The 22,037-nt window shown below is 48.0% G+C and overlaps 1 protein-coding gene across 3 annotated transcripts; it reads left to right on the top strand.

Annotated features, from left to right (window-relative positions):
• The first annotated feature begins 5 nt into the window (after nucleotides 1-5).
• On the top strand, nucleotides 6-21,474 carry VAMP7 (vesicle associated membrane protein 7). 3 transcript variants are annotated; one of them, XR_014269548.1, is made up of 8 exons: nucleotides 6-90; nucleotides 7,107-7,265; nucleotides 11,152-11,209; nucleotides 11,826-11,963; nucleotides 16,646-16,818; nucleotides 16,961-17,051; nucleotides 17,667-17,734; nucleotides 18,956-19,027. XR_014269548.1 is itself a non-coding variant. In XM_082488320.1 (8 exons), the coding sequence occupies exons 2-8, from the start codon at nucleotides 7,120-7,122 to the stop codon at nucleotides 19,803-19,805; spliced, it is 663 nt and encodes a 220-aa protein (XP_082344446.1). In that variant the 5' UTR covers nucleotides 6-90; nucleotides 7,107-7,119; the 3' UTR covers nucleotides 19,806-21,474. The 3 variants fall into 3 exon arrangements, 2 of the variants coding, with proteins under 2 accessions (XP_082344446.1, XP_082344447.1); XM_082488320.1 differs by lacking the exon at nucleotides 16,646-16,818 and adding an exon at nucleotides 19,737-21,474 and having other exon boundaries at nucleotides 18,956-19,048; XM_082488321.1 differs by lacking the exons at nucleotides 6-90; nucleotides 16,646-16,818 and adding exons at nucleotides 5,949-5,960; nucleotides 19,737-21,474 and having other exon boundaries at nucleotides 18,956-19,048.
• The last annotated feature ends 563 nt before the right edge of the window (nucleotides 21,475-22,037 follow it).

Consider the following 22,037-nt stretch of genomic DNA (forward strand, 5'->3'; position numbering starts at 1 on the left):
GAGGCGGGGGGGGGGGGGGAAGGGGGGCACGGTTAAGCAGCGCGGCGGGCGGTAGCGCCCGAGGAGCGCTTCCTCCTGCCGCGGTGGACGGTGAGCGGCGGTGGGGCGGGTTGGGGGTCGGGCCCCTCAGGGGAGCCGCCTGTAGCGCTCGAGCGAGTGGGTCTCTCTCCGGTTCCCTCTTCCCACTCCCCCCCCCCCCCCGGGGGCGGTAGGCCGCAGCGGGGCCGGTACTGACTGACTGGGCCGGCAGGCGGTGGGGCTGGGCCCGCAAGGCCATGGGGCTGGCCGGGCGTCCCCGGGCCGATGGTGGCGGCGGTCAGAGGCCTCTGTTCAGTAGTGGTGGTGCGGGGGGAGGCGGGGGGCTTTGGGAAGTCGGGGAGTGGGTTGCTGGAGGACACGGAGGGGCGGAAAGGCCGTAGATGCTACGCTGTGGTTAACCCCGGAGCATCGTGTTGCTGGGGTGACTGGGAGCAGGGGCTTGCCTGGATTTTAAAGACTGGATAGTGATAAATAACAGCTGTTATGCTTGCGGTGGGGGTGCTGTAAGTAAGGGTGTACGTGTTACCTCTCTCGAGAGCTGCTTATTCAACTGCCGTCGAATTCTGTTGCTTTACCCCTCTTCTATAACATGTTACGCTGCCTTCCAGAAAAGAGGACGGGCCTGGAAGAGAAACTGGATTAATCTTATCTAGCGATTTGTTTCCATAATGATGAAGCGGAGGTACCCAAAGTCAGCTCTGCGGGCAGAAAGGAGGTTAAACTTCTCTTAAGCTGGTGCATGAATGTCCTGCTTCACAGGCTTAAAATGAACAAATAAACCAAAGGGCTTAATGCTGGAATGTCCTTTAAAGAAATACCAACTTGTAGATGCCAAGGAGGGGTTAAAGGGAAGCCTAGGCTACTTTCTGCTGAAGTCACCATACTTAAACGGTCTTCTTATTGCAGTCTGGCAGTTTGCAACTTGCAGGGTTGCAACACCTGTGCTTGTTTCATGTTTAAAGCCAGTAGTAATGTGAGGGCCCTTGCTTTCTCTAAAGAGAATTCTGGAAATATAAGCAATAACCTCCTTCATCACTTGTTGGCACTGAGGTGGTGAATCTTCAGGTCAAGAAGAAAGACTGATGAGTCCTCCTTGGCTGGTAAAGGAAGTACTGCTGATAGAGGATGGGTGCAGTTGTCCAGGTTTGCTTCTTGCCCCAGCTCTCTTAACTGACATCTGATAGTCTATTCTAGATCTTCAGTGAAGTCAGAGCAAGAAGCAAGTTGTTTTGTGTCTAACTTGAAAATAATATATCATCTGTACTGAAGGCTGGACCTGCGTTTCTGACATTCTTTAAGATGCTGACGGTTTTTCTGTGCCCTTCTGTCAAATACTAGGAGAGAGACCTTGTAGACAGCAGCACGCTGCATCTTGCAGCATGACTTGCAATGAGTAAATAGTGATTGCAATACAAATGCAGTACTCTGCCCACCTTTGTGCTTCATCTGTGTTAGCTGCCAGAAGCTGCTTAAGGAGCTCTTTGGATCCCTGGTGTTTTCTGTGTGGCTGAGGAATGCAGCCTTTTCACCCTTTCCCTCCTGGTTTGGAGCCTTTCCGTGTAAGGCCGACATGATATCGCTGAGTGAGTTTTTCTTTTAGGAAGGTGTGGTTTTGGCTACTTCAGCTATTCAATATTGTAAGTTTAGATAGAAAACAGTTGTGATCTCTAGGTTATACAAAGGGGTTGATTTTAATGGATTTAATTCCTGATTCTCATGTAACTTCTGAGCAGCTATGTTCTCTAGCAGTTTAATAGATTAGTATTACTAACAAAAGTAGCATGTGAGTTTTACGGGGCTGCATGAGATGCTGCTTAGAGAGAGAAATATGGCCTGTGTTAATCTGTTTTACTTCAATGAATCCGTTCTGCTCAGAGCTGGGGGCAGGTGTTACTGCAAAGGCCATGGCTGTCATCTCCCCAGGAAGGCTGAGGACTGAATTCAGGGAGTTAATTTCCTTGCTGTCACAGGACTGTGGGGTCCTACAGTGTCAGTGAGTGTCACCTTACTTGGGGTACTACTGAACTCTCGCCTCATTAACGTGAGTTCTGCAAATGTCTAATATTAAAAGGATGGATACTTTTAGAAGTTGTCTAAATCACTTTATAATCCTCAGTTTGAACCTGGAGTTCTACTCTAGGAATTAAGGTGTCTGCTTTTATGGACTTTGTAATTCTGAGGTTAGTCGCACCCTGCATGTGGCGGGGGAGGGTTTGTGGATGTTTTTTTCTTTTACAACTGTTCCTTTATATTGGTCCTGTTCGTTGAGTGCTTGCAATGTGCAGAGGTTGGTTTCTTGATACTTGACAGTCAGCTGATTGCTCAAGAGGCTTAGTCGTGTTTGTTTATTCTTGGCTGTGACCTGCTGTTGTACCACGCATGGACACAGTTCTGGTTCAGTTGCTGGACTTGCCAAAACATTGCAGATGGCTGTACCTGGGTGGATCTGAAGGGACACGATTGTATAATAAATTCCTCTTGGTTTAGGTGGTATTGTTGCAGATCAGTGTGGTGTTGCAGCTGTTCACAAATTCTTTGACTTGTACTGCTGTTAGGAAAACCAGGGTTGGTAGCACCTGAAAAGATCAGGTGTTGAGTGAGTAGAAAACAGAATAAAGTGCAGTTTGTGTAGTTTCTGGCTAAACTAGTCACAGCTAAGGTGAAGGACAGATGTCTAGTCATTCACAAGCAATTGTCTGCAAACACAGGCATGTGTGATGATTTTAATTATTTTCTTGTTGCCAAGGCTATTACTTTTTGGGGGAAAATGTTAGTGGTCTCTCTGTGGCCTTGTCAGACAGGAGTGAGCTGCTGTCTCTTTAATCGGGAGAAACCAGGAACAGTTGCATGGCAGTTAATCATTTCTTTTTACAAGATCACAATCAGTTGAATGGCTGCCCTTGTCTCTGCTGTGATAAGCGTTTAACTTGCTGCCCAAGGTTTAGTTTTGTTTCATGTGTGTCTATAAATGTGTTGGTTCTGCGTTTCTGCTTGGCTTCTCTTCTGCTTCAGCTTCTTCGGGTGGAGGTAGTGGCTCCCACAGGAGGGTTCCAAGGAGTTGCTTATTTATGTTTTAGCTCCGAGTAATCTCCACTTCTGCTTGCTGCCAGGTCCAAATGCTCCTATCTTAAATAACATTGTGAGCATCAGGCTAAAGCTTGTGGTCTCTTCAGGTCTATGGAGTAGGACCTTGTGATTAGTAAATTACGGACTTGTGTTTAACTAGAGGTAGGTGAATCTCGACAAAGCACTAGAGTCTCACTTTGTGACCCTCAGACTTGTGTGTCTGCAGCACTGTGTTTTGGAGAGCTGAGAGCAGCATTTTAAGGCTGGAGGCAGGAAAATATCACTGGCATCTGTGACTACTTTGCCTACTCTAATGCAATCAACATGTGGCTGATGCAGCAATTTAAAGCTGACTTTAAAAAAAAAAAAAAAACCACGAAAAAAAAAAAAACACAAACCCCACCCCTGGCAGGCTGGCCACTTAAGTCTTCTGTCGCAGTATGTCAGAAAGCTTAGTGCTGCTTACACACAAACCCTGGATGGTTTGTGTGTCTGCAGGTTGCTCAGTCTTGGAGCTCTTCTGGTACAGCTTTCTGGAAGGCACTTTGAATTTTGTGTAGCAGGGCAGCTCTGACACACTTGGTGAGATGTGATCTGGCAGGCTGGTTCGGTGATGGTGGAGGGAAAAGGTTGTGGTTGGGCTTTGCAAATGACTTGGCTCTCTGCTTGTCATGTGGTGGTCTTGGTAGCTCAAGTGTTGCAAGAGATGATAGGGTGCCTTGGAAGCGTGTTTTTAAGCTCCTTTAAGGCATTTGCTCTAAGCTGGGAGCACTGGGATTTCACAGGCCTTTGTATATCTCGTCATTGTATGAGAAGAGCAGCGTGGTGAGCAAGAGCAGCCCTAAAGCTCAAGTACTGAGAGAGTCATAACCTTGATTGGGGCTGGACCGCGGATCTGATCTACCCGCTTTGCTGCTTGAAGATATCGCTTGTTCTTCCTGGTATTTCTCCCTGGGAAAAAAAATCTGAACTTGTGTGGAGTAAGAGATTCTCAGTGTTATGAATTGAGTTGGACTGAAGGTGGGTCTGGCTCTGTGGTGACTGGTGGGGTGCCTGTGGAAGAGTAGAAGAAATGCATGATAAACTTTTAGGCTCCAGGGAGCAGCTGCTTCGATGAAGCTTGTTTGATAGTGATTCTTTTCATCCATAAACTTCTCAATTACTTTCTGAACTCATATGAGCTCTTTTCCTCAATGATAACACATGGGAATGAGCGTCACAGGATGCATTGTGTGAAGAACTACTTCCTGCTGCTGGAACCTGTTCTTGAACTTTCTTTTCATTTTTGTATTACAGATAGCGAGTAATCACGGTTTTCTTCTCTGCTTTATATTCTTTCTCCTTGGGTATCTTTGCACCGAGGAGTTTCCCCAGAAAGTGTGTAAGGGGAAAGACTGTTACCCTTGCTTTCCCATATTCTGTAACTTCCATAATCCTCTTTGGGTGGACATAGACACTACTTAATTGAGTGTAATAAGCACCACCTGGCCTTATGTTTAAAGATCAGCTCCTCTTAGATGTAAAAGAACTTTTTTTTTTTTCTGTAGTGCTGACAGACTTGATGTTAGAGGGCAGTTGTGAGCCTCCAAGCCAGCATACCTGTGGCTGTGGGAGGAAACACAACCAAACCTAACTGTTTGTCACCTCTTTGTACCCACATTTCTAAATGAGCTGAAGGAGCTTGCTTGCTTGGGTCTGGAAGGGAAGGCGACAAGGCAAGAAAACGGCAAACCCCAGTTCCTTCACTGGTAGTGAAAGAGGGTCTGCTGGTGTGGGCACTCTTCACGTGCCGTCTTCCGAATGGTCTTTGTGCAAGCATGTCAGCTGGAGGTAAATCCTGTTTAAATCCCTCAGCAGTGTCCAGATGAGGTTGGCACCTAGGTGGGAGCGGTGGATAGGAAACAAGCGGTGCATAAATACTTGGACACAGTAAGTGAGGACAAGAGAAGCTGTCATATTAAAAAGAGCAGCAGGTAAATGCAACAAGTTGCCTTTGTTCTGAAAACGGGGCACATTATGGGTCGGAGGAGTGCCAGCTTTAGGCCAGGAGGAACTGAAAGCAGCAAATCTGTTTGGGGGAGCTGCTGCCAAGTGCCCTGGTGCTTCCTCCCCTTCGCAGTTATTAATGCCCTTTTGTTGTATTACTGGTCAGGAAGAGCAAAGCACAACAGCTGATCTGGAAAATTGAGTCTATGTGCTGTGAAGCTTTGGTGTGTTCTCCCTTCCTCAGCACTGTGAACTCTTTTGGGTTTTCTAGACTGCGCTTGGCTGGGTCCTGTGCTCCGAAGCAGCGTATTTTGAGACCTTTTGCTGTTCTGCTTCCTGCTTTGCTCACTGCGGTCCCTTGTCAGACTCATCCTTTGCCTTCTGTTCCCTTCGGCAGCACTGGCTCGGAATACCTCAGTGCTCCCAGGTAGCTGTAGCTTAGCCGTGGAGTCTATTCTCTGAGTAAATCCACCAGTTTTTTCTTCTCCCCCCCTCCAATGTCGAGCTCTTAAACCTGTGGGAGGTTTGGGAGATTACCTGATCGTTTCTGGCCAAGCCCAAATCTGTCAAGCTCAGACTGACAAAGGGAGCCCTGATGCGGTGGGGCAGTGATTGTATCTCAACTTTCCAGCCTTGTTAATGGCTCTGCGTTCGTCTGCCACCTCGTCCGCTGTTGCTGTGATCATTTGTGCATCAGTTCAAATGAAAGTATAAGCTCTTCAGAGCAGATCTGTCTGCACAGTGCTCAGTAGACCAACCCCTGATCCAGAAGAGATCGATAAGTCCCTTCAGTCGGTGCCAGAGGTCAGTGGAAAGTCTGGGCATAGCCTCTGTTGAGTCTTTCTGCCTGCGATCTTTGGATCCTGAAGGTAAACCACTGCTTCTCTGCTGTTGTACCTATTTCGAGAGAGGTCTCCAAGTTACTTGGTTGCATTGAAATAGGTGTGTGATCTTTACAGCCGGAATGCAGATATTTCTAGACACGAAACAAGGCAGGCAGTTTGAGGGCAGTCAAGTGCAAAGTGAAAAATAAGCTTTTTGGGTTTTGCAGGGTCAAAAGTCTTCCTAAGTCTTTCCTAAGTGGAAAAGAGGCTTATGGATGTATTGGATCAGCTGAGCAGATGTCACAGCTGTAGTCTGACATGTGGTTTCACATGTTAAATCTTGGGTCTGTCAGCAGATTAATGTGATGATACTTGAGCTGATTTAAGTGTGTTCCTTTATATGACAGCAGGCATGTTTTTCCAACTCTGGAGACTTCACAAAAGTCTGGCCCTTGAACACTTGCACGCTGTAACCTGTCCAGTTTGATACGTGTGCAAGAATGTTGTCTTGTAGAAATAGTGTGTTGCTGAGGATAATCAGTTTGCAAACGTGCTATCTCACATTGAGAAGTGCAGATTATGTGCTTTACAGAAGTCTGGGGACAACATACGCTTAGTGAGCGTCTCTAGACCATTAAAAGGGGAGGCGTATGGTGTGATTCTAAGCAAGTGGCAGTTTTTCTGCTTCAGTTTGATAGCAATCAAAGCCAGGGCCTCACCCCTGAGGAGTCATGTGTCGGGGATGGTGGGCTTGGTCTGTATAATGAGCTGCTGGTACATAGCTGCAAGACAGTTACTTCCTTTCTGAACTGGAGCTTGCTGACTTCAGGCCGCGTTTTCAATAACAAGCAAGAAAAACCTTAAGGGTCAGTTGAGACCAAAAAAAAAAAGTACTAATAGCTTGAAATCTAGGTGGAAACAAGGTAGGCAAAATTAATTATGGGATCATTGACTGTAAGACACCGTGCAGTTGCAATAAGAAAACCCTTTCATTGTAGTCTTGGTGTCGTTCTGAACAGAACCTAAAAGGGGAAATGAGAGACGCTTTCTGATAGTGGTATCCTGTCGAAGTATTGAACAAGCTTCTGCCTCCTTCCCGTTATGTTGAGGGCTGAGAGAATACTGTTAAGATTATGATGCTTTCTCTGGCAAAGAGCACGAGCCTAACTCTTGCAGTGTTTTTATTTCCAGGTAGCGTGAAGTCATGGCCATCCTGTTCGCTGTTGTGGCGAGGGGCACAACCATCCTTGCCAAACATGCCTGGTGCGGAGGAAACTTCCTGGAGGTGACAGAGCAGATCCTGGCAAAAATACCATCTGAAAACAACAAACTGACCTATTCACATGGGAAGTGAGTAATCCTTCTCTTCTGGGTGTGGGAGGGGAGAGCAGTGAACATGCACGAGGATAGGAATAAATGGAGTGTGGCCAAATTCATATTTGGATGTGATAGTATGCCGGTTGGATGTGCAGTCAGCTCAATAGCTACTTTTTCCCCCCCGAACTTTGCAGCATAACCAGGATTTGAATTTAGCTTAAGCAATAAGTACCAAGGCAGTTGATATGAAATCAAGTTTTCTATTTTTATACAACTCCAAAGTGAGCTGCAGGGTGTCTCAGCTGTGGCTATCAAGCTGTTGGAGTCTTTGGTATTTGGCTTGCAGAGACTTTTGCTGGCTTTTCTGAGGCTTGAACACGGCTTCAGATAAAAATGTCACCCTCCTCAGATTACTCGTGGATCCTGCTTGCTTTAAGGTGTGCTGGGAGATGTTGTAGAGTCTTCCTGAGCTACCACAAATCCAGTGTGTGGGACAGAAGGATTTTTCCCAGGCTTGCCCAGATCTCTGGACAGCCCTCGGTCATTGTTGATAGAACGGAGGGATTAGATGTTCCATTGCCTGAAACTGTGCTGACTTACCGCACGTGTAAAGTGGGTAAGTCAATGTGCTGGTGTGCAAGCTGAAGAGAGAACTGTGGAGAAAGCAAATTTAGAAGGCTTGGACTTTACTTCAGCTCTTTTCTTGGAATTGGCAGTGTGACTGGATTCTCAATATTGCCCAAACTGTTGTGTTAATGCTGTTTTAGCTGCCTGACGATTCAACACGTAAGAATTGGGGTAGTCTTCCTGCATCCTTCCCTGGCTTGGGAGCAATAAATGTCCCTGGGGGAGAGCTTTCTGAGGAACCTGCCTGCCCTGTGCTCTAAAGTACTTGGGATTCTGAATCTCTTTTTTTTTTTTTCTACTGTAATTTTAAGGGAACAGTTATTTTCTTTTGTTTTAACTTTGCTTTGAGTGGTGTTCAGCCAACTGCAAAGTTGAGTTTTAGGAGAGCCGTAGTGCACTTTTATTGAAACTTGAATTGTGTTAGAGATTGGTTTGCTTTTTGGGGAGCACTGAGAGATAGGTAATTAATGCATCTACACTTGCAAAGCATGCTGCCAAGTGTAGTCTTTTGCTCGTTACTGACTGTTTCCTTAGGATTTCACAAATATGGCAGAAGATCGCTGCAGTTTGTGGTTGTTCTGCTTTGCATTGTGCTATGAAAACATACAGGTGCCATTCTGCAGCTCTGGGCCCTGAGCTTAGCCTCGGAGTGTCTCCTCTGCTAAAGTTTTCTCTTCTGACAAGTCTTGTACTGGCTTTTTTTCTATGATTTGGACAACCACACCTTTGGTCAGAATCTGCCAACTCTGCCTTCCCTTTAGGAGAGGGGAAAGAAGAGTTCCTAACTGTTTGGGGGGATTGAATGTTTTCACACATACGTGCTTGGAGCTGGCAACATCTTCCTGCTGTCAAAAAAGCAAGGGGTTTGGTTTATAGTGGTATAGAATAGCCTCTTTTTTTTTCCCTGACCGTGATAACTGGGCAGAACGTGAAAGCTCTGAAGCTGAGTGAGCACAAGGAGTTGGCGTTCTTCCTGTCTGTAGGGTTTCGGGGAGCCTTCTGCCTTGCCAGGGTCCCTGCCTGTAGGCTAGAAAGTTGCCCTGTTAATCTGTCTGTTTAGGATCATTTCTTCTTTTCTGAAACAGGAAAAAAAACTGAGGTTTTTAAATTTTGTTTGAACTTCTTAACCTCATTTAATGAGCTCTTTTGGTTTTTAAGAAGAACTTTGGTGTCTTCTGTATAATCTCCAAGGAAAACCAGCCCTCTAGCACCAGGAGTTCTTGGAGTTATATTCTGTCTCTGCTGTTAAGATTCATCAAGTTGCTGGGGAGCCTACAAGGTAGCACCAGACAAGCTTTAGTGCGCGCTCCTTCCAGGAAGGAGGGGCAATAGTTGTGGATATGTAGGTTTGGGGTTTTTTATGAGAACAAACCTTCCGGGTGGTGTAAACTATACTTCTAGCCTGCCCCTAAAACTTATTTCAGTGTCATATAATACAAAGCCTGAGTTTGAAAGCTACTGAGCTGTACAAGCCAACTGCTGCGCAGCACGTGCATTAATTTGCTGTTATTCTGGAGTTTGTAAGAGGTTCCGCGTGCTTACTGGGGAAACTTTTGGGAATACACAAATGTCAAAATGAAAAGACACGTAGAGTTTTTAATTCGAAAAAAGAAGTATTCGCGTGGCCTTTCTGCAACTCTCTTCCTATTTTGTCCTGCTGTACTCTTCAGAAGAATACATCACCTACTGGAGCATCAGATGGTGGTGACGGGACAATGTAATTAAAAAAGCAACAGCTAAAGCCCGTGAGTTGAACTAGAACTCTCTGATCAGTTCTCATTTGGGTTCAGTTGTGTACGAACTGAGGTTTTGGTTTTCCTTTTTTTTTTCTAGTGGGCCTAGAATAACAGCTTAATTTAATTTTGATAGGAAAATAATGCTTTGAACTGCTTTACACTGTTTTCCAGGACACTAAGGGTTGCATTTAACTAACATCTGTGTTCATTCAGCACCACCGAAGGCATCTTTACATGAATAGTTACCCTAGCCACATGATTCGAGCCTGTTCAGCCTGATTATTGTTCCATCTAATTCATTTTCTGCTGTGGTTGCTTTTGTCTCAGCCTTTGCAATGAAAACCAAAGGCAGTGCAACTCGGTGGTCATATAAACAAGGCTAAAGCAGCAAGTCTCTGTACCGGCGAGGTTTGCTAAAGTATTACCTGTCCTGGTTCCAGCAAGGATAGACACGACATTACCTTTCTGGTCACACCAGTTAACTGCAGCTCTTATCACATGTGAACTACTGCACAGGTGCTCGTATGCACATTGATGAGAATTAGACATAAATCTTACCCCTGGGTATCCCGTCAAGTTTTGGTTTTACAAGTTAGTAGCTGGAATAACGTGGAACTTAAGTTGTTTGGCAAGTAAACGTCCCACAAATTTACTGCTAAGCCCGGAATGCTGTGAAGTATGTGAGGTCATTGATTCTTAAACATGTAGTTGGTTTCTAATTCAGTGTAGCTTATAGGAATGGAGACACCTCAACAAAGATGGGTGGGATATGTTGGCATCTGCATGATTTCCTGTAGAGTAATTGGAATTTGCTCTTCTACTTCTCGTGCTCAATATGAGCCGGCGTTGTGCGCTGGCAGCCCAACAAGCCACTGGTGTCCTGGGCTGCATCCCCAGCAGCATGGCCAGCAGGGCGATGGGGGGGGGGAAATTCTGCTCTGGGGAGACCCCCCCTGCAGTGCTGCCTCCAGCTCGGGGGGTTCCAACAGCAGAAGGACATGGACCTGTTGGAGTGGGGCCAGAGGAGGGCCACAAAGACGCTGCAAGGGCTGGAGCCCCTCTGCTGGGAGGACAGGCTGGGAGAGGTGGGGGTTTCAGCCTGGAGAAGAGAAGGCTCCAGGGAGACCTCAGAGCCCCTTCCAGTGCCTAAAGGTGCTCCAGGAAAGCTGGGGAGGGACTCTTGATCAGAGCATGGAGCCATAGGATGAGCGGAAACAGTTTAAAACTGGAAAAGGGGAGATTTAGATGAGATATTAGGAATAAATTCTTTCCTGTGAGGGCGGTGAGCCCCTGGCGCGGGTTGCCCAGAGAAGCTGTGGCTGCCCCATCCCTGGAGGTGTTCAAGGCCAGGTTGGATGGGGCTGGGAGCGACCTGGGCTGGGGGGAGGTGGCCCTGCCCAGGGCAGGGGGGTGGAACTGGATGATCTTTAAGGTTCCTTCCAACCCAAACCATTCTATGATTCTCTAGCCCTTGAAGGCCCTGCAGGCAGTAGTGTCTTGTAGAAGATTAGTGCTGTGGCAGCTTCAAATGACCTTTTCTTTTGTCTTCTCTACAGTTATCTGTTTCATTACATCTGCCAAGACAGGATTATATACCTCTGCATCACAGATGATGTAAGTATTTTGGTTACAGCTATTGCACAGACAGGCTTTTTTCAGGTTTTGGCTTTTTTGTACCTGTATGTCAAAGAAATTCAATAGTGGGTGCTAATCTGAGGTGCTTTTTCCCCCCACTGGAGCTGCTGCTTCTGTTGTAATTCACATCAGTTACAGCTGTGAACTCTGAGCCTAGAACTCAAATGCATGTGAATAGTTAGTTTTGAGGTTAAGTTCTTGGTTTTGCCTAGTTTTTCTTCTTAGCACCCCCAGTGCAGTAGAATCCAGACGTAGAGGCTAGATTTTAATTGTCAGTGAAATGTGCATAATGCTCCTCAATTCTGGAAATGTTGAAGCAAAAACTTCTCCCTCACTGGAAAAAGGTATCAGGTACAGAATTAGAACTACGGATACCCCAGTAAAATCTGCTGCCGGCCGATGTCCGGGAAGCTGAGACTGAAATCTGGCTGCTATTCAAACCCCAGGATAACCAGTCAAATCCCGTGGTGTTGTGCACAGCATGCCTGTTAAGAACTGATAATTACAGTTTCTCTGCAACTGGCGACGTGCCCCGTATGCTTCGTTATTCCTGACTTGATGCAGCTCTGGACATGCTCTGCTCTCTTCCTTCCAGGACTTCGAACGATCCAGAGCCTTCAACTTCCTGAATGAAATCAAGAAGAGGTTTCAGACCACCTATGGCTCAAGAGCGCAGACGGCCCTTCCCTATGCAATGAACAGCGAGTTCTCAAGTGTCTTAGCTGCACAGCTGGTGAGATCCGTTGCTAAACGGGATTTCCCTAACAAGCCAAACTTCTCCCCAAAAATTCTCCTTGTATTTTCTCACTTGATCTGAAGCGCCACGTTGAGTCTGGGTATAAAGCCAGGGGAGTTGGCTGTTCTCCCCACGCTTACCCTACAGCTGGGTCGCTTCATCACTTCAGGGGTAAAAATGGGTTGGGGTTAATAGGGATGCATTAACTGTTTGTACCAGGTAGCTGCACTGGAGGTTAGATCTTAATAGTGACATTTGAAATGTCAAACTTAGTTCCAGTTGACCACCCAGTGTAAGCTAATGTCACTGTCACTAAGAGCAGGACAAATGCATGTTACTCCCTTTCTGTTAATCAAGTTCTGAAGTTTAGTTTATCTAGTAATCCCTAACTGCCTCTCGCTTCTCTCCTTCACGGTAATTTCACTGGCACACTGCTGGAGCGTGACAGGGTATTCGCTTATGGTACTGCGTCCTTTTCAGCAGGAAAGAAAACTGGGCTTGGATTACAGTCAAGTGCTGTATACAGAGCCATAGTCTCCAGCTAGCTGGCACAGAGGCTCCAAGGGTTTCCATTCCCGAGGTACACGGGAGGTTAAAGAGCAGGATAAAGGACTTGTGAAAGATCCCGCATTCTCTGAGCTGGGATTTGCCTTGGAGCCTTCGAACCCCAAAATTAAAAGCGTGAGGGTATTCCAAAAGTTTCACCCTCAACTTGGACTTTTCAGCTGAGGCTGTTGTGGTGGTTAGAATGATGCTGGATTCCAAGTCCAGGGACTGTAGGCACTGTAGTCTTTGCAGGAAGAGTTGCTCCACCAGTATGATTCCAGTCTGGGAGGAAGATGAAGCCCATGTTAGTGGAGTCTATGCAGCATTGAACAACAGCCTGTGAAGGGGTGTGGGATGGAGAGCCTGGGTACGCCGCAGTGCCGCAAGCGCAGCGGCAGCGGAGAAAGCTGCTGTCAGGGAGCTGCCTGCAGCGTAAGGCATCTTCTTGCCCACTGCTCTGGTGGTTACCTGGGACCGGCACAGCTTGGCATCCTGGCAGGAGTGCAGTGGCGCCCCTCTGCTGCCATGTGAGAAGGGAGCGGTCTGTCCTGGCTTTCCCACTGACTACGTAGCGTGTTGCTTTCAGTTGCTGGAACTGGATGGCAGTGCTGTTCTGGCTTGTGCTGTCTGATTTTACCAACCATGTCGACAGCTCAACTAAAGCCGGGTTCTGAATGTCATTGTTAGGGCACATACAGAACATGGAACACTGTCAGTCTCCTTTTTTAGAAATTTCCAGGTTTCAGAAGGATCTGTTCTACCTACTCTGGGTCTGTTCTTGGACTCCTGAAGGGAAAGGCTGGGCTGGAATTGCGCTTCCCTCTTGAAGTGCAGAGGAGTTACGTGCTTATTTTGATTACCGCAGAAACCCGATACAGCCTTGATGCCGCCATCCCATTTTCACAGAAGCACTTTGCGAGCTGGGTGTTGTATTTGCGGAGCGGCAAAGCCTGCAGCTGCCAGACAGGAGAGATTTGAAATAGTTTTATTACTTTATGTGTTTTATTCACAGCAGTATACGGGTATAGCTTCTGAAGTATTTTAAGTGCACAGCACAGTGTTTGTGTTTCCATTCAGCCCTCTATAGAATGAGATGCGTTTCACAGAGCGCTTTTTCTTAATGCAGTGTTGACTTGGTGTGTAACCTGGGACTGCAAATAACACCCTGCCCCGCTTCAGCGTGTTGGGTTTTGTGGGGGAGAAGGAGGAGAAAAAGCAGGGAGCAGTTGCTCTAGGTGTGGGATTGGGGCTGCTCTTAAGATAGGAGCTGCTGATGTAGAGGGAGTGTTGCGGTTTGCACTTCTCCACGTTGTTTGGGCTGCAGTGGTGCACTTGCAGCGCCTGCAGAGAAAACAGGCCTGAGGAAGGCACAGACCTGTTGCTAGGTGTGATGTCAAATTAAATGGCTGAAGTCAGGTGGAAAATAGAGAAGGAATAACTAACTGCCCTGTGACTCATGATCAATAGCCTTATTAGTGCACAAAACCTCGGGCTATACAGTCTGCAAGGAAAGTGTTTTGAATCTTCTGTTGAAGACTTAAGAGTCCTTAAGGGACTACAAATAACTTCATGACCTGAGCAATACTGGTTTAGTGTTTTGGTTTTTTTTGAGACCTCCCTGAATTAAAGATGTCCTTGGAATATTGCCTTTCAGCGCTTGTACACAATCTGTCTCTGAGGCAACTGTAACTGGTGCTGTACAGGCGGTGTAGGAGCTTCTCAGTTTGCTCTGCTGTGGCTGGTGAGCACGTGGGTCCTGCTGCTGTTCTCCATGAAGGGCTTCACCTTTTTTTCTGCTGATCTCCTGAAAGTGCCGGGTTTGGTGACATTGCAGGTGCAGGAGGAGAGGTCCTTTACTGGTGACCCATGAGCATAGCTCTTGCCCGTAAGTGTACAAACTGGGTGAGCTCCATAACGCCCCCCAGCAGCCCAGCAGTAATGGCTGCACATTGAGGTGCAGGGTGAAGCCATGACTGTGGGTGGCATGAGGATTTGCCCTTGCCCCATTGCTGCCTGAAGTTTGTATCGGAATTTTTACCTGCTGTAGGTGACCCTGCTCTGGCAGGGGGTGGGACTAGATGATCTCCAGAGGTCCCTTCCAACCCTGACCATTCTGTGATTTGTGAAAGGAGCAGTTTGTGTTGGTGCCCTCGGTGACCAGTGGAGGTGATTTGGAGCGTGTGGAGTTGCACATAGTTCGTTGCGGAAACTGTTCTTTGGCTTATGCAGCAGAGAGGAAGCAATGAATAATAATGCCACTGTGGCTCCAGAAGGGCCCAATGCGCTGTGAGTAATAAAGAAGATTAACTTCCTATGTGTGATAGAACTGAGTTTTTCCTCTCCGCCAGGCTTTGATACGTGGAGACTGAAACTATATGAAGTGATGACTCATCAGATTGTAAGCTGTTCGTTGCTGGAATAAGGCAATTCATTAGGCTTATCGGAAGAGCCAGAGCCGCGGTGTTGATATTCCTCTAAAAATCCCATTTCTCTAAAGCACGAGAGGAGCTGCCTACCTTAGCTTTTGCATATTGATAGAAATCCAGGCAGCAGCTAATAGAAGTGAAGTGGTGACAGAAAGCTCTTCCTTCAAATGGCTGTAAAACTTGCTGAGATGAGCCCTACTGCTCAAACGTCGCATGTGCTGTGAGAGCCGGGCTGTTATTTCGGAGATTCCTTAACTTAAGGAATTTGACTAGTGTGCGGCTGAGGGTGGAGGAAGCGATCATGTGGCGGTTCAGAGATCATGCTACAACTCAAGTGTAGCACACAGGTAATAATGAAAAGGGAGTTTATGCTCCCAGTAAAACCAGTGGCCAGCTCTGATAGCATGCCAGTTCTGCACCTTCTCCTAAAAACCTACCCTCTGAGGAGAAGGTTCAGGGGAGCTGTTGCGTTCAGTGCTATAACCATTAATCCTGACCTGACTGCGTGAATGCTTCCCGTGTTGTCAGAAATGGATGCAAATTGAACACTTAAGAAAATTGGGTTTTAAGCAGCCACGTGGGTGGTTGTGAAGTAGAGCAGTCATGATCTAGTCCTGACCTCTGCTGTCAGTCTGCTTAGGGGGTCTCTTATTAAAGTAGAGGTGCTTCATGAAGGTCTTCAGATGTGAATGCAATGGCTACAAGTTTAGAGGAAAGCAAGAGTTTGAGTTGTGCTCTGGAGCTCTGTTTTCCTGGTGGAAGGAGGCTTAAAGGGAGCAGGATAATCGGAGCTGTGGCTAGCAGTGCTTGCCTGCAGAGGTCCTGTGGTGAGAGCAGTGATTTCAAACCAATCCAGGAATAGCAGAACTTGGTTATCCAATGTGGACTTCACATCAGTTTCCCTCCTTTCATTCTGCAAACACTGCGAGACTCCTTTTAACCCAGGGATGTTGGCTAGCGCTTCTCTCGCCTACCAGCCTGAACCGTGCAGTCACCAAAGGGTCGCTTGTGACCCCAAAACCTGAAGAACAGTCTTTGAGTGAAGACCCTGTCACTTCTGAAAGGAAGGGAATTAAGGGGGAGGGATGGCAGGAATAGTGCAGAGGTTTAGCAACGTCACGTTCTTTGGCTTTCTTCTGTGGGGCCACAGAGCGGAGTGCTCTTCTGTAGGTATCTGACAAGCCAGCGGGTGAGCTTGCTCCATGCACGCGCTGAGCAGGCCACTGGCGTATCTAGCACGTGCCTTTTCCACTCGCTGTAGTATGCCAGAGGGATTCAGTACCAGCAAAGCTGTTGGCAAGTGCCAAGCTGTAGCTAGGAGGTGACATGTGAAGCCCTCCTAGGTGGCTCTAGCACACAGCAGGCTGGTTCCTGGCTGCTTGTGTCCTCTCTATGGGAAGCGCAGGTAGGCAACTCAAAACGGCCGTCTTCAACGTCTCCTGGTGTGGTGTTTCCAGTTCGCGGGCCCTCCTTATCTTTGCTGGAGCTCCCTCTGATGCTCACCTACAGAGACGGCTGCGTGCTGTCTTGCTTGTGAAATTGCAGGGCTCTCTTGACGTGTCCTAGAGATAAGTAGAGAAGGTCCTGAAAGTGTGTTGCCTTCATAAATAGTTCAGAAGTGATGTGTGGGACCACTGATAGTAGCCCAAGCATTTAGTGAACCATATCTCACAGATTCTTGTCTCAACTTTCCTTCCTTGCTGCCAGTTGCTTACACTTTCAAAGTGGACTGTTGCTTCTGGGCACTCTGGAAGTGGCAGGCACCTGGCTGCCTCGCAGGTCCTGCAGTGCAGGAGCAGATGGGCATGTATGACCTGCAAGTGGCTGAGAAAGTCAGATTTTGGTCTACTACCCACTTACCAATGTCTCCAATGTCTCGGGTAACTTGAAAACTCACTTTTGTCTGTGCTGTTCTGTAGTGACCATGAGCTGCTTTTTTTTTTTTTTTTTTTTTTTTTGTCTTAAGGAACTGAAGTGCAGTGTTGAGGGTCTCTGCTTTCACTGACTATTCATTTGTTACAGAAATACCACTCGGAGAGCAAGGGCACCGACCAGGTGGCAGAGACGCAAGCTCAAATCGATGAACTTAAAGGAATCATGGTTCGAAACATAGGTATCTGGCTTCCCCTGGTGCCACGCGTGCAGAGTTCCTGTGGGCCGGAATGGCAGTCCCACAGGGAGAGTTACGGAGAGCAGAGCTGACAGTGGGGTGGCCTCTCTCGACAGAATGAACTGATGAAGAAGGGGCTGGGGCAGCTCTGAGTTTGTACGCTGTTACTTGCGTTGAACTTGGCTGAGGGTGGCATGTGGGTGTGAGGAGCACTGTTAGAGATGAACCTGCACAGGTTCTGATGGGGCGAGGCATGTTCTGGGTTGGGTCTGTCACTGTGGCTTTGCTGCAGCCACTGTGAGCAAAGCGCTCCTCAGTAGCATTACTTAGTAGTTTTTTATGTCAGACTCTGGTTTAGGTTTTGACAAGTCTGACCACTTAAAATAGAGGGTTAGATCTGGAATTGACTTGATATCGAATCAGGTCAGTCCCAAAACGTAGACTGTGTGATGTGAGACTGTTCCTTGAGTATTGTTGCCTGGTGATCTCTGAAGGGCTGAGAACTAAGTGATGTCCAATAAGCCATTGCCAAGAGCTCCTGGCTTGCAGTTGGGTATTGGAAGCAGCTTTTTGCGCTGGGATTCTCCTACAGCTTTGGGTTTTTATCTCTTTTTCCAGACCTTGTGGCACAAAGAGGAGAGAAGCTGGAGTTGCTGATAGATAAAACGGAGAATCTTGTGGATTCGGTAAGTGTGAGGAAGAGCGTAGAAGTGGGGAAGAGGTGTTAGCGCATCAGTTGTGTTCACTAGGGAGCAGTGGAGGGGAAGACCAGCATCCAGAGCCACTTTTAAACAGACACTGGAGCATCTAGATCTACAGGTAGTCCTTCCCTGTGTCAGACACAAGTCCTGCCTTATTCCCCCCCTCCTTACAGCTGTTTCACAAGCTGCATCCCAGCCTTGCAGCTCCTTGAAGAGAACAAGGGTATCCCACACGTCTCTTTTCTGTTGGTACTGGTGGGATTTGTGGGTGACTGCTAAATACCAGGCTGCGCTGGTGGCCCGATGCTCTGCTCCCGAGGAGCAGCTGCCCCATCTTCAAGAACCATCTTCAGCTTCTTCCTTTTTGCTACAGCCAATGCACAGGCTGACGTGCCGCCAGCACAAGCGGTGGTGGTTCTTGTCCAACCTTGCAAAGTTGGGGGGTTTGTGGGGAAAACCTGAAAATAACCAGCAGAGTGTGCTGCTGAGCTGGCGCAGTGCAGGCGCTGTCGCCTTCCTCTGGGCAGGAACAGCCTGTGAAAATAGTTGGGCTAATAGTACAGCCTGGTGGGTGCTTGAGGTCATTTGGTGACCAAAACTTGTTTTGAATGGGTGGAATTGCAGGATACAGAAAGGAGACTTGGGACGGGGCAACCACAAGCTTGCTGTAAAACGCAGCAAGTCCAAACACCAGAGGAAAGTTCTGACCGTAAAGTTCTTGTCTAGCCCTGGTGGAACTGCTCTCCAGAGTAGCAACAGGGCCCGTCTCGTTTTGACAGGTGTATTTACAGTAATAGTTGTGTGTAATCTGTTGGTGATCAGTAGTTCCATAAATAGTTTGGAGCTCTTCAATTCCCAAAAGGTTGGAAGTCAATGAGAACCCGAGCAGAAGCGCTCTAAGGTACGGTGATCCTCCTGGGCAGCCTATGGGTCTGCGTTAACTCTCCTGAGCTGAGCGTGGGAAGGCAGGACCGCGAGCTGGTTCTGGATTTACTCTTACACTTTATCCTGCCCCTGCAGCAGCGCGGGAGGGTTTTCTCTCGATGCCTCTTGAGTTTTGTATCAGTGTCACTGGAGGAGATGAGAGTGGGTTCGGGTTATTAGGGAGGTGGTAGCTGGGAAAAGCCTCTTCACTTGGCTTCCTGGGACGCAGCTTCCTCTGCAGTGGGTTTGGGAATTCATGAGTTGTTTTACTTTCTCTTGTAGTCAGTCACTTTCAAAACTACCAGCAGGAACCTTGCAAGAGCCATGTGTATGAAGAACCTCAAGCTTACCATCATCATTATCATTGTAACAATTGTAAGTATGGAGCACAATAACCTTCAGCTGTTAAGTTGGGCTTAAGAACTGGAAAATGCCAACAGGGGGTGACTGTCTTTAGACCCGCCTGTACTCAGCTCTGCGCCTGGAAGGATCTCTGCTGTAAAGCAATTGTTTTCATGGCCTTGTGAGAGGTGAGGAGAGAGGAGCATCAGGACAGGCAGCTTTTCTCATCAAGGCAATAGGAAAAGCTTGCCGGACAATCCTGTTCAGTTTTTAAGTGCTGCCTGCTAGCTCCGTTTAGAAGCTGAGGTGTTGAGTTTATGGCTACTTCCTCCATAATGGCTTTTTAGGCTTTAGTCCTGTTGGTACCGTGTTACTTAACTCTGAAGTAGCTTTTTTCGACGTGAGGGTTGTACCTCCAGCCTGTAGTAAATGCAGACAGTGCTGAAGTGTAATCGCAGGTTAGACGTGTGAAGTATGTTGTCAGCACTGCACCCTCGCTTGTGTTTTGCTGGAGGACAGTTCTCACCCCCAGGTTGCTGCAAGGATGTGGAGGAGGAGGAGGCGGCTCCGGCATGGGGTCCTGTGGGGCATTTGACGCGTTATTCAGGGTTCAGATACCCCGGGGTTTCCGAGCCGGTGGTTTGATTGCCCGGCTGAGTCAGCAGTTGACTGAATGATGGAAGTACAGTTCCCTCCTGAAGTGTCTGTTTTCTTTCCCCAGGTTATCCTCTATATTATTCTATCGATTGCCTGCAGTGGGCTCACGTGGCCAAGCTGTGTGAAGAAGTAACTGGAGGCAGCTGGTGCTGGGCACTTGGAGATGAGAATCGCAGGAGTGTGAAGAAGCAACCTACAGAATAACTCTTAATCTTTCACTACTGACACCTTCTCATTCTTCCATCCCTCCAGGACTTCAGACTTTTTTGCCTTATCACCCCAAATGGGCCCAGCTGGTCACTGCTTCTCTGCAGCTGTAACCTCAAGAATGGGCTGGGTTAAATTACTTGAAGGGATTTATTATTTTTTTGTTTTCTTTTCCTGTCCCAACTACAACCTTCTCGGCTGGGAGGGCGGTATGTCCCGCTCCGGAGGGTTATGTGCATGCTCGCCCGTGTGTCCACGTAGCTTTGCACTTTGGTGTGAGTGTGCGAGCAGAGAACAGCACTGCTGGGACCGGTCCTGCCCCTGAGGACGGCGGTGAGGGCAGCTCAGGTTGGGCTGAGCCAAACGTGGGAGGGACAAGATGGGTGTATGCGAATTTCCACTTTGTGCAAATCCTGGCGATGCAGGTGCCTCTCCTGCACGTGTGGCCTCTTGTGGCTCTCTGGTGTCTCTGCACGTAGAGGTGGCGAGTGCGATACTGGTAGGAACACGAAGAACAGCGTTTGGGCGGGGGCTTTGTGCACAGTAAGGTGTAGGTGCTGCTTTGGTATGAAATCTGCCTTTTCCTGGAGGTCTTTCTGCAGGTGGCAGGAGAGGGTGTTGGGTCACCTCAGCGTTTCGAAATGGCTGCCTCTTCATCCTCACTTCTTCCTCATCCCCTCCCCTTAATTTGTGGCTAAATCGATACAGTAAAGGAGATGGTTGCATATAGTTAAGGTTGCAGTAATGTACGTGCTTTCTCACATGTTTTCTCCTGTTCTTTTGAGGGTGGACTAAACTGAATACTAATGTTTTCACTTGCTAAGGTGAAATTGGGGGCCAATCTGTTGGTCTGGCTCAATGAGGCGTCAGGTATCTGCTGCTTCTGCTTCCGCTCCGAAGGGATGCACTGGCGACGGAGGAGGGACAGAAGGTTGGGGTTGACAGATGGGCACTTTCTCTGTGGTCTGAAGAAGATGGGCTCTTTCAGAGGATGTAGTAACGTGTACTCCTCGGAAAAGGAAAAAAAATAAAAAACCTAAAACAAAAAAAAAAAAACCCCAAGGCTAATAACCAAATGTAGGGTCAGGGCTGCTGCGCTGCTCTCGGGGGACAGGGGCTGCTGTTCCCGCTGCTGTGGGCTGCGAGCGCTGCCTCTGTCCCGGCTGGACACCCCGGTCATCGGGCTGGTCCTGCCTGGCCAGAGGCAAAGCTGCGGCTGCCTGGGCTGGGGGGCACCGGGGCTCCTGTCTTGTACCTCCCGGGCTCACTTCCAAGAGAAGAAACGCAAACAAAAATATCCTAAAAGCGTCAGACGGGGCTACAAAGGAAGCTGCATCTCTTTTGGCCCAGGGAAGGGGTTTCTGATGGTGGGTGGAAGCTGGTGAGCTCAGGGAAGGGGAGGCTTCGTTTAGGGACCGAACTGGGGCGCTTGGTGCTGTGGGTTCCCTGCGCCTGGCAGCACGGGCAGCGCAACGGCCTGAAACTGCTGCTCCTTCACGTGGGTTGTTTGTTTTTGGTTTTTTTTTTTGGTGTATGTTACACTGTCCTTGGAGCTCTCCAGCAGGTGCCCGATAAAGAGTTCTCCTGTAAACTTGCATGCTTGTGTGGACTTGTCTTCTGCTGGGCTGAAATGAAACCAGGGGTACGTGGGCCTTGCTACCCAGACAGCGTCCGTGGGTCTGGTTGGCACCGTGGCCACTGGCGTCTGTTCCCGTTTGAGGTAACCGAATGTTAAAGCTCAGAGAAAGATTTCCTTCCTCTTGCCTCCTGCTCTTCCAGCCCCCCCCCCCCCCAGCTCAGCGTACAATTGTGCATGTTTTAGGGATCGTTGATGTTACCGTGTTCATTTCTATGATTTGTCTTATGTACAAATACTTTTTAAAAAAAAAAAAACAAAACAACAAACTTCCTTTCCTTTTAAAGGATGCACTGAGGCATTAGTGTAAAAACAAAGTTAACTTGATTTAAATAAAATTCCTGTATAGAAAGCAAAGTTCTTGAGCTCTGCGCGGAGGGTCTGGCGCTAGATGCAGATGGGTGGTAGGAACTACTCTGGCACCAGTGTGTGTGGGTGTGTGTCACCCTGCGCGGTGTGTCACCCTGCGCTCCGGCCTCCCGCCACCCCACAGGGCGGCTTGGAGAAATCCCGCTGTGGGGT

This window comes from Vanellus vanellus, assembly GCF_965231255.1.
Source record: "Vanellus vanellus genome assembly, chromosome: 10".
In the NCBI taxonomy this organism is placed as follows: domain Eukaryota; kingdom Metazoa; phylum Chordata; class Aves; order Charadriiformes; family Charadriidae; genus Vanellus; species Vanellus vanellus.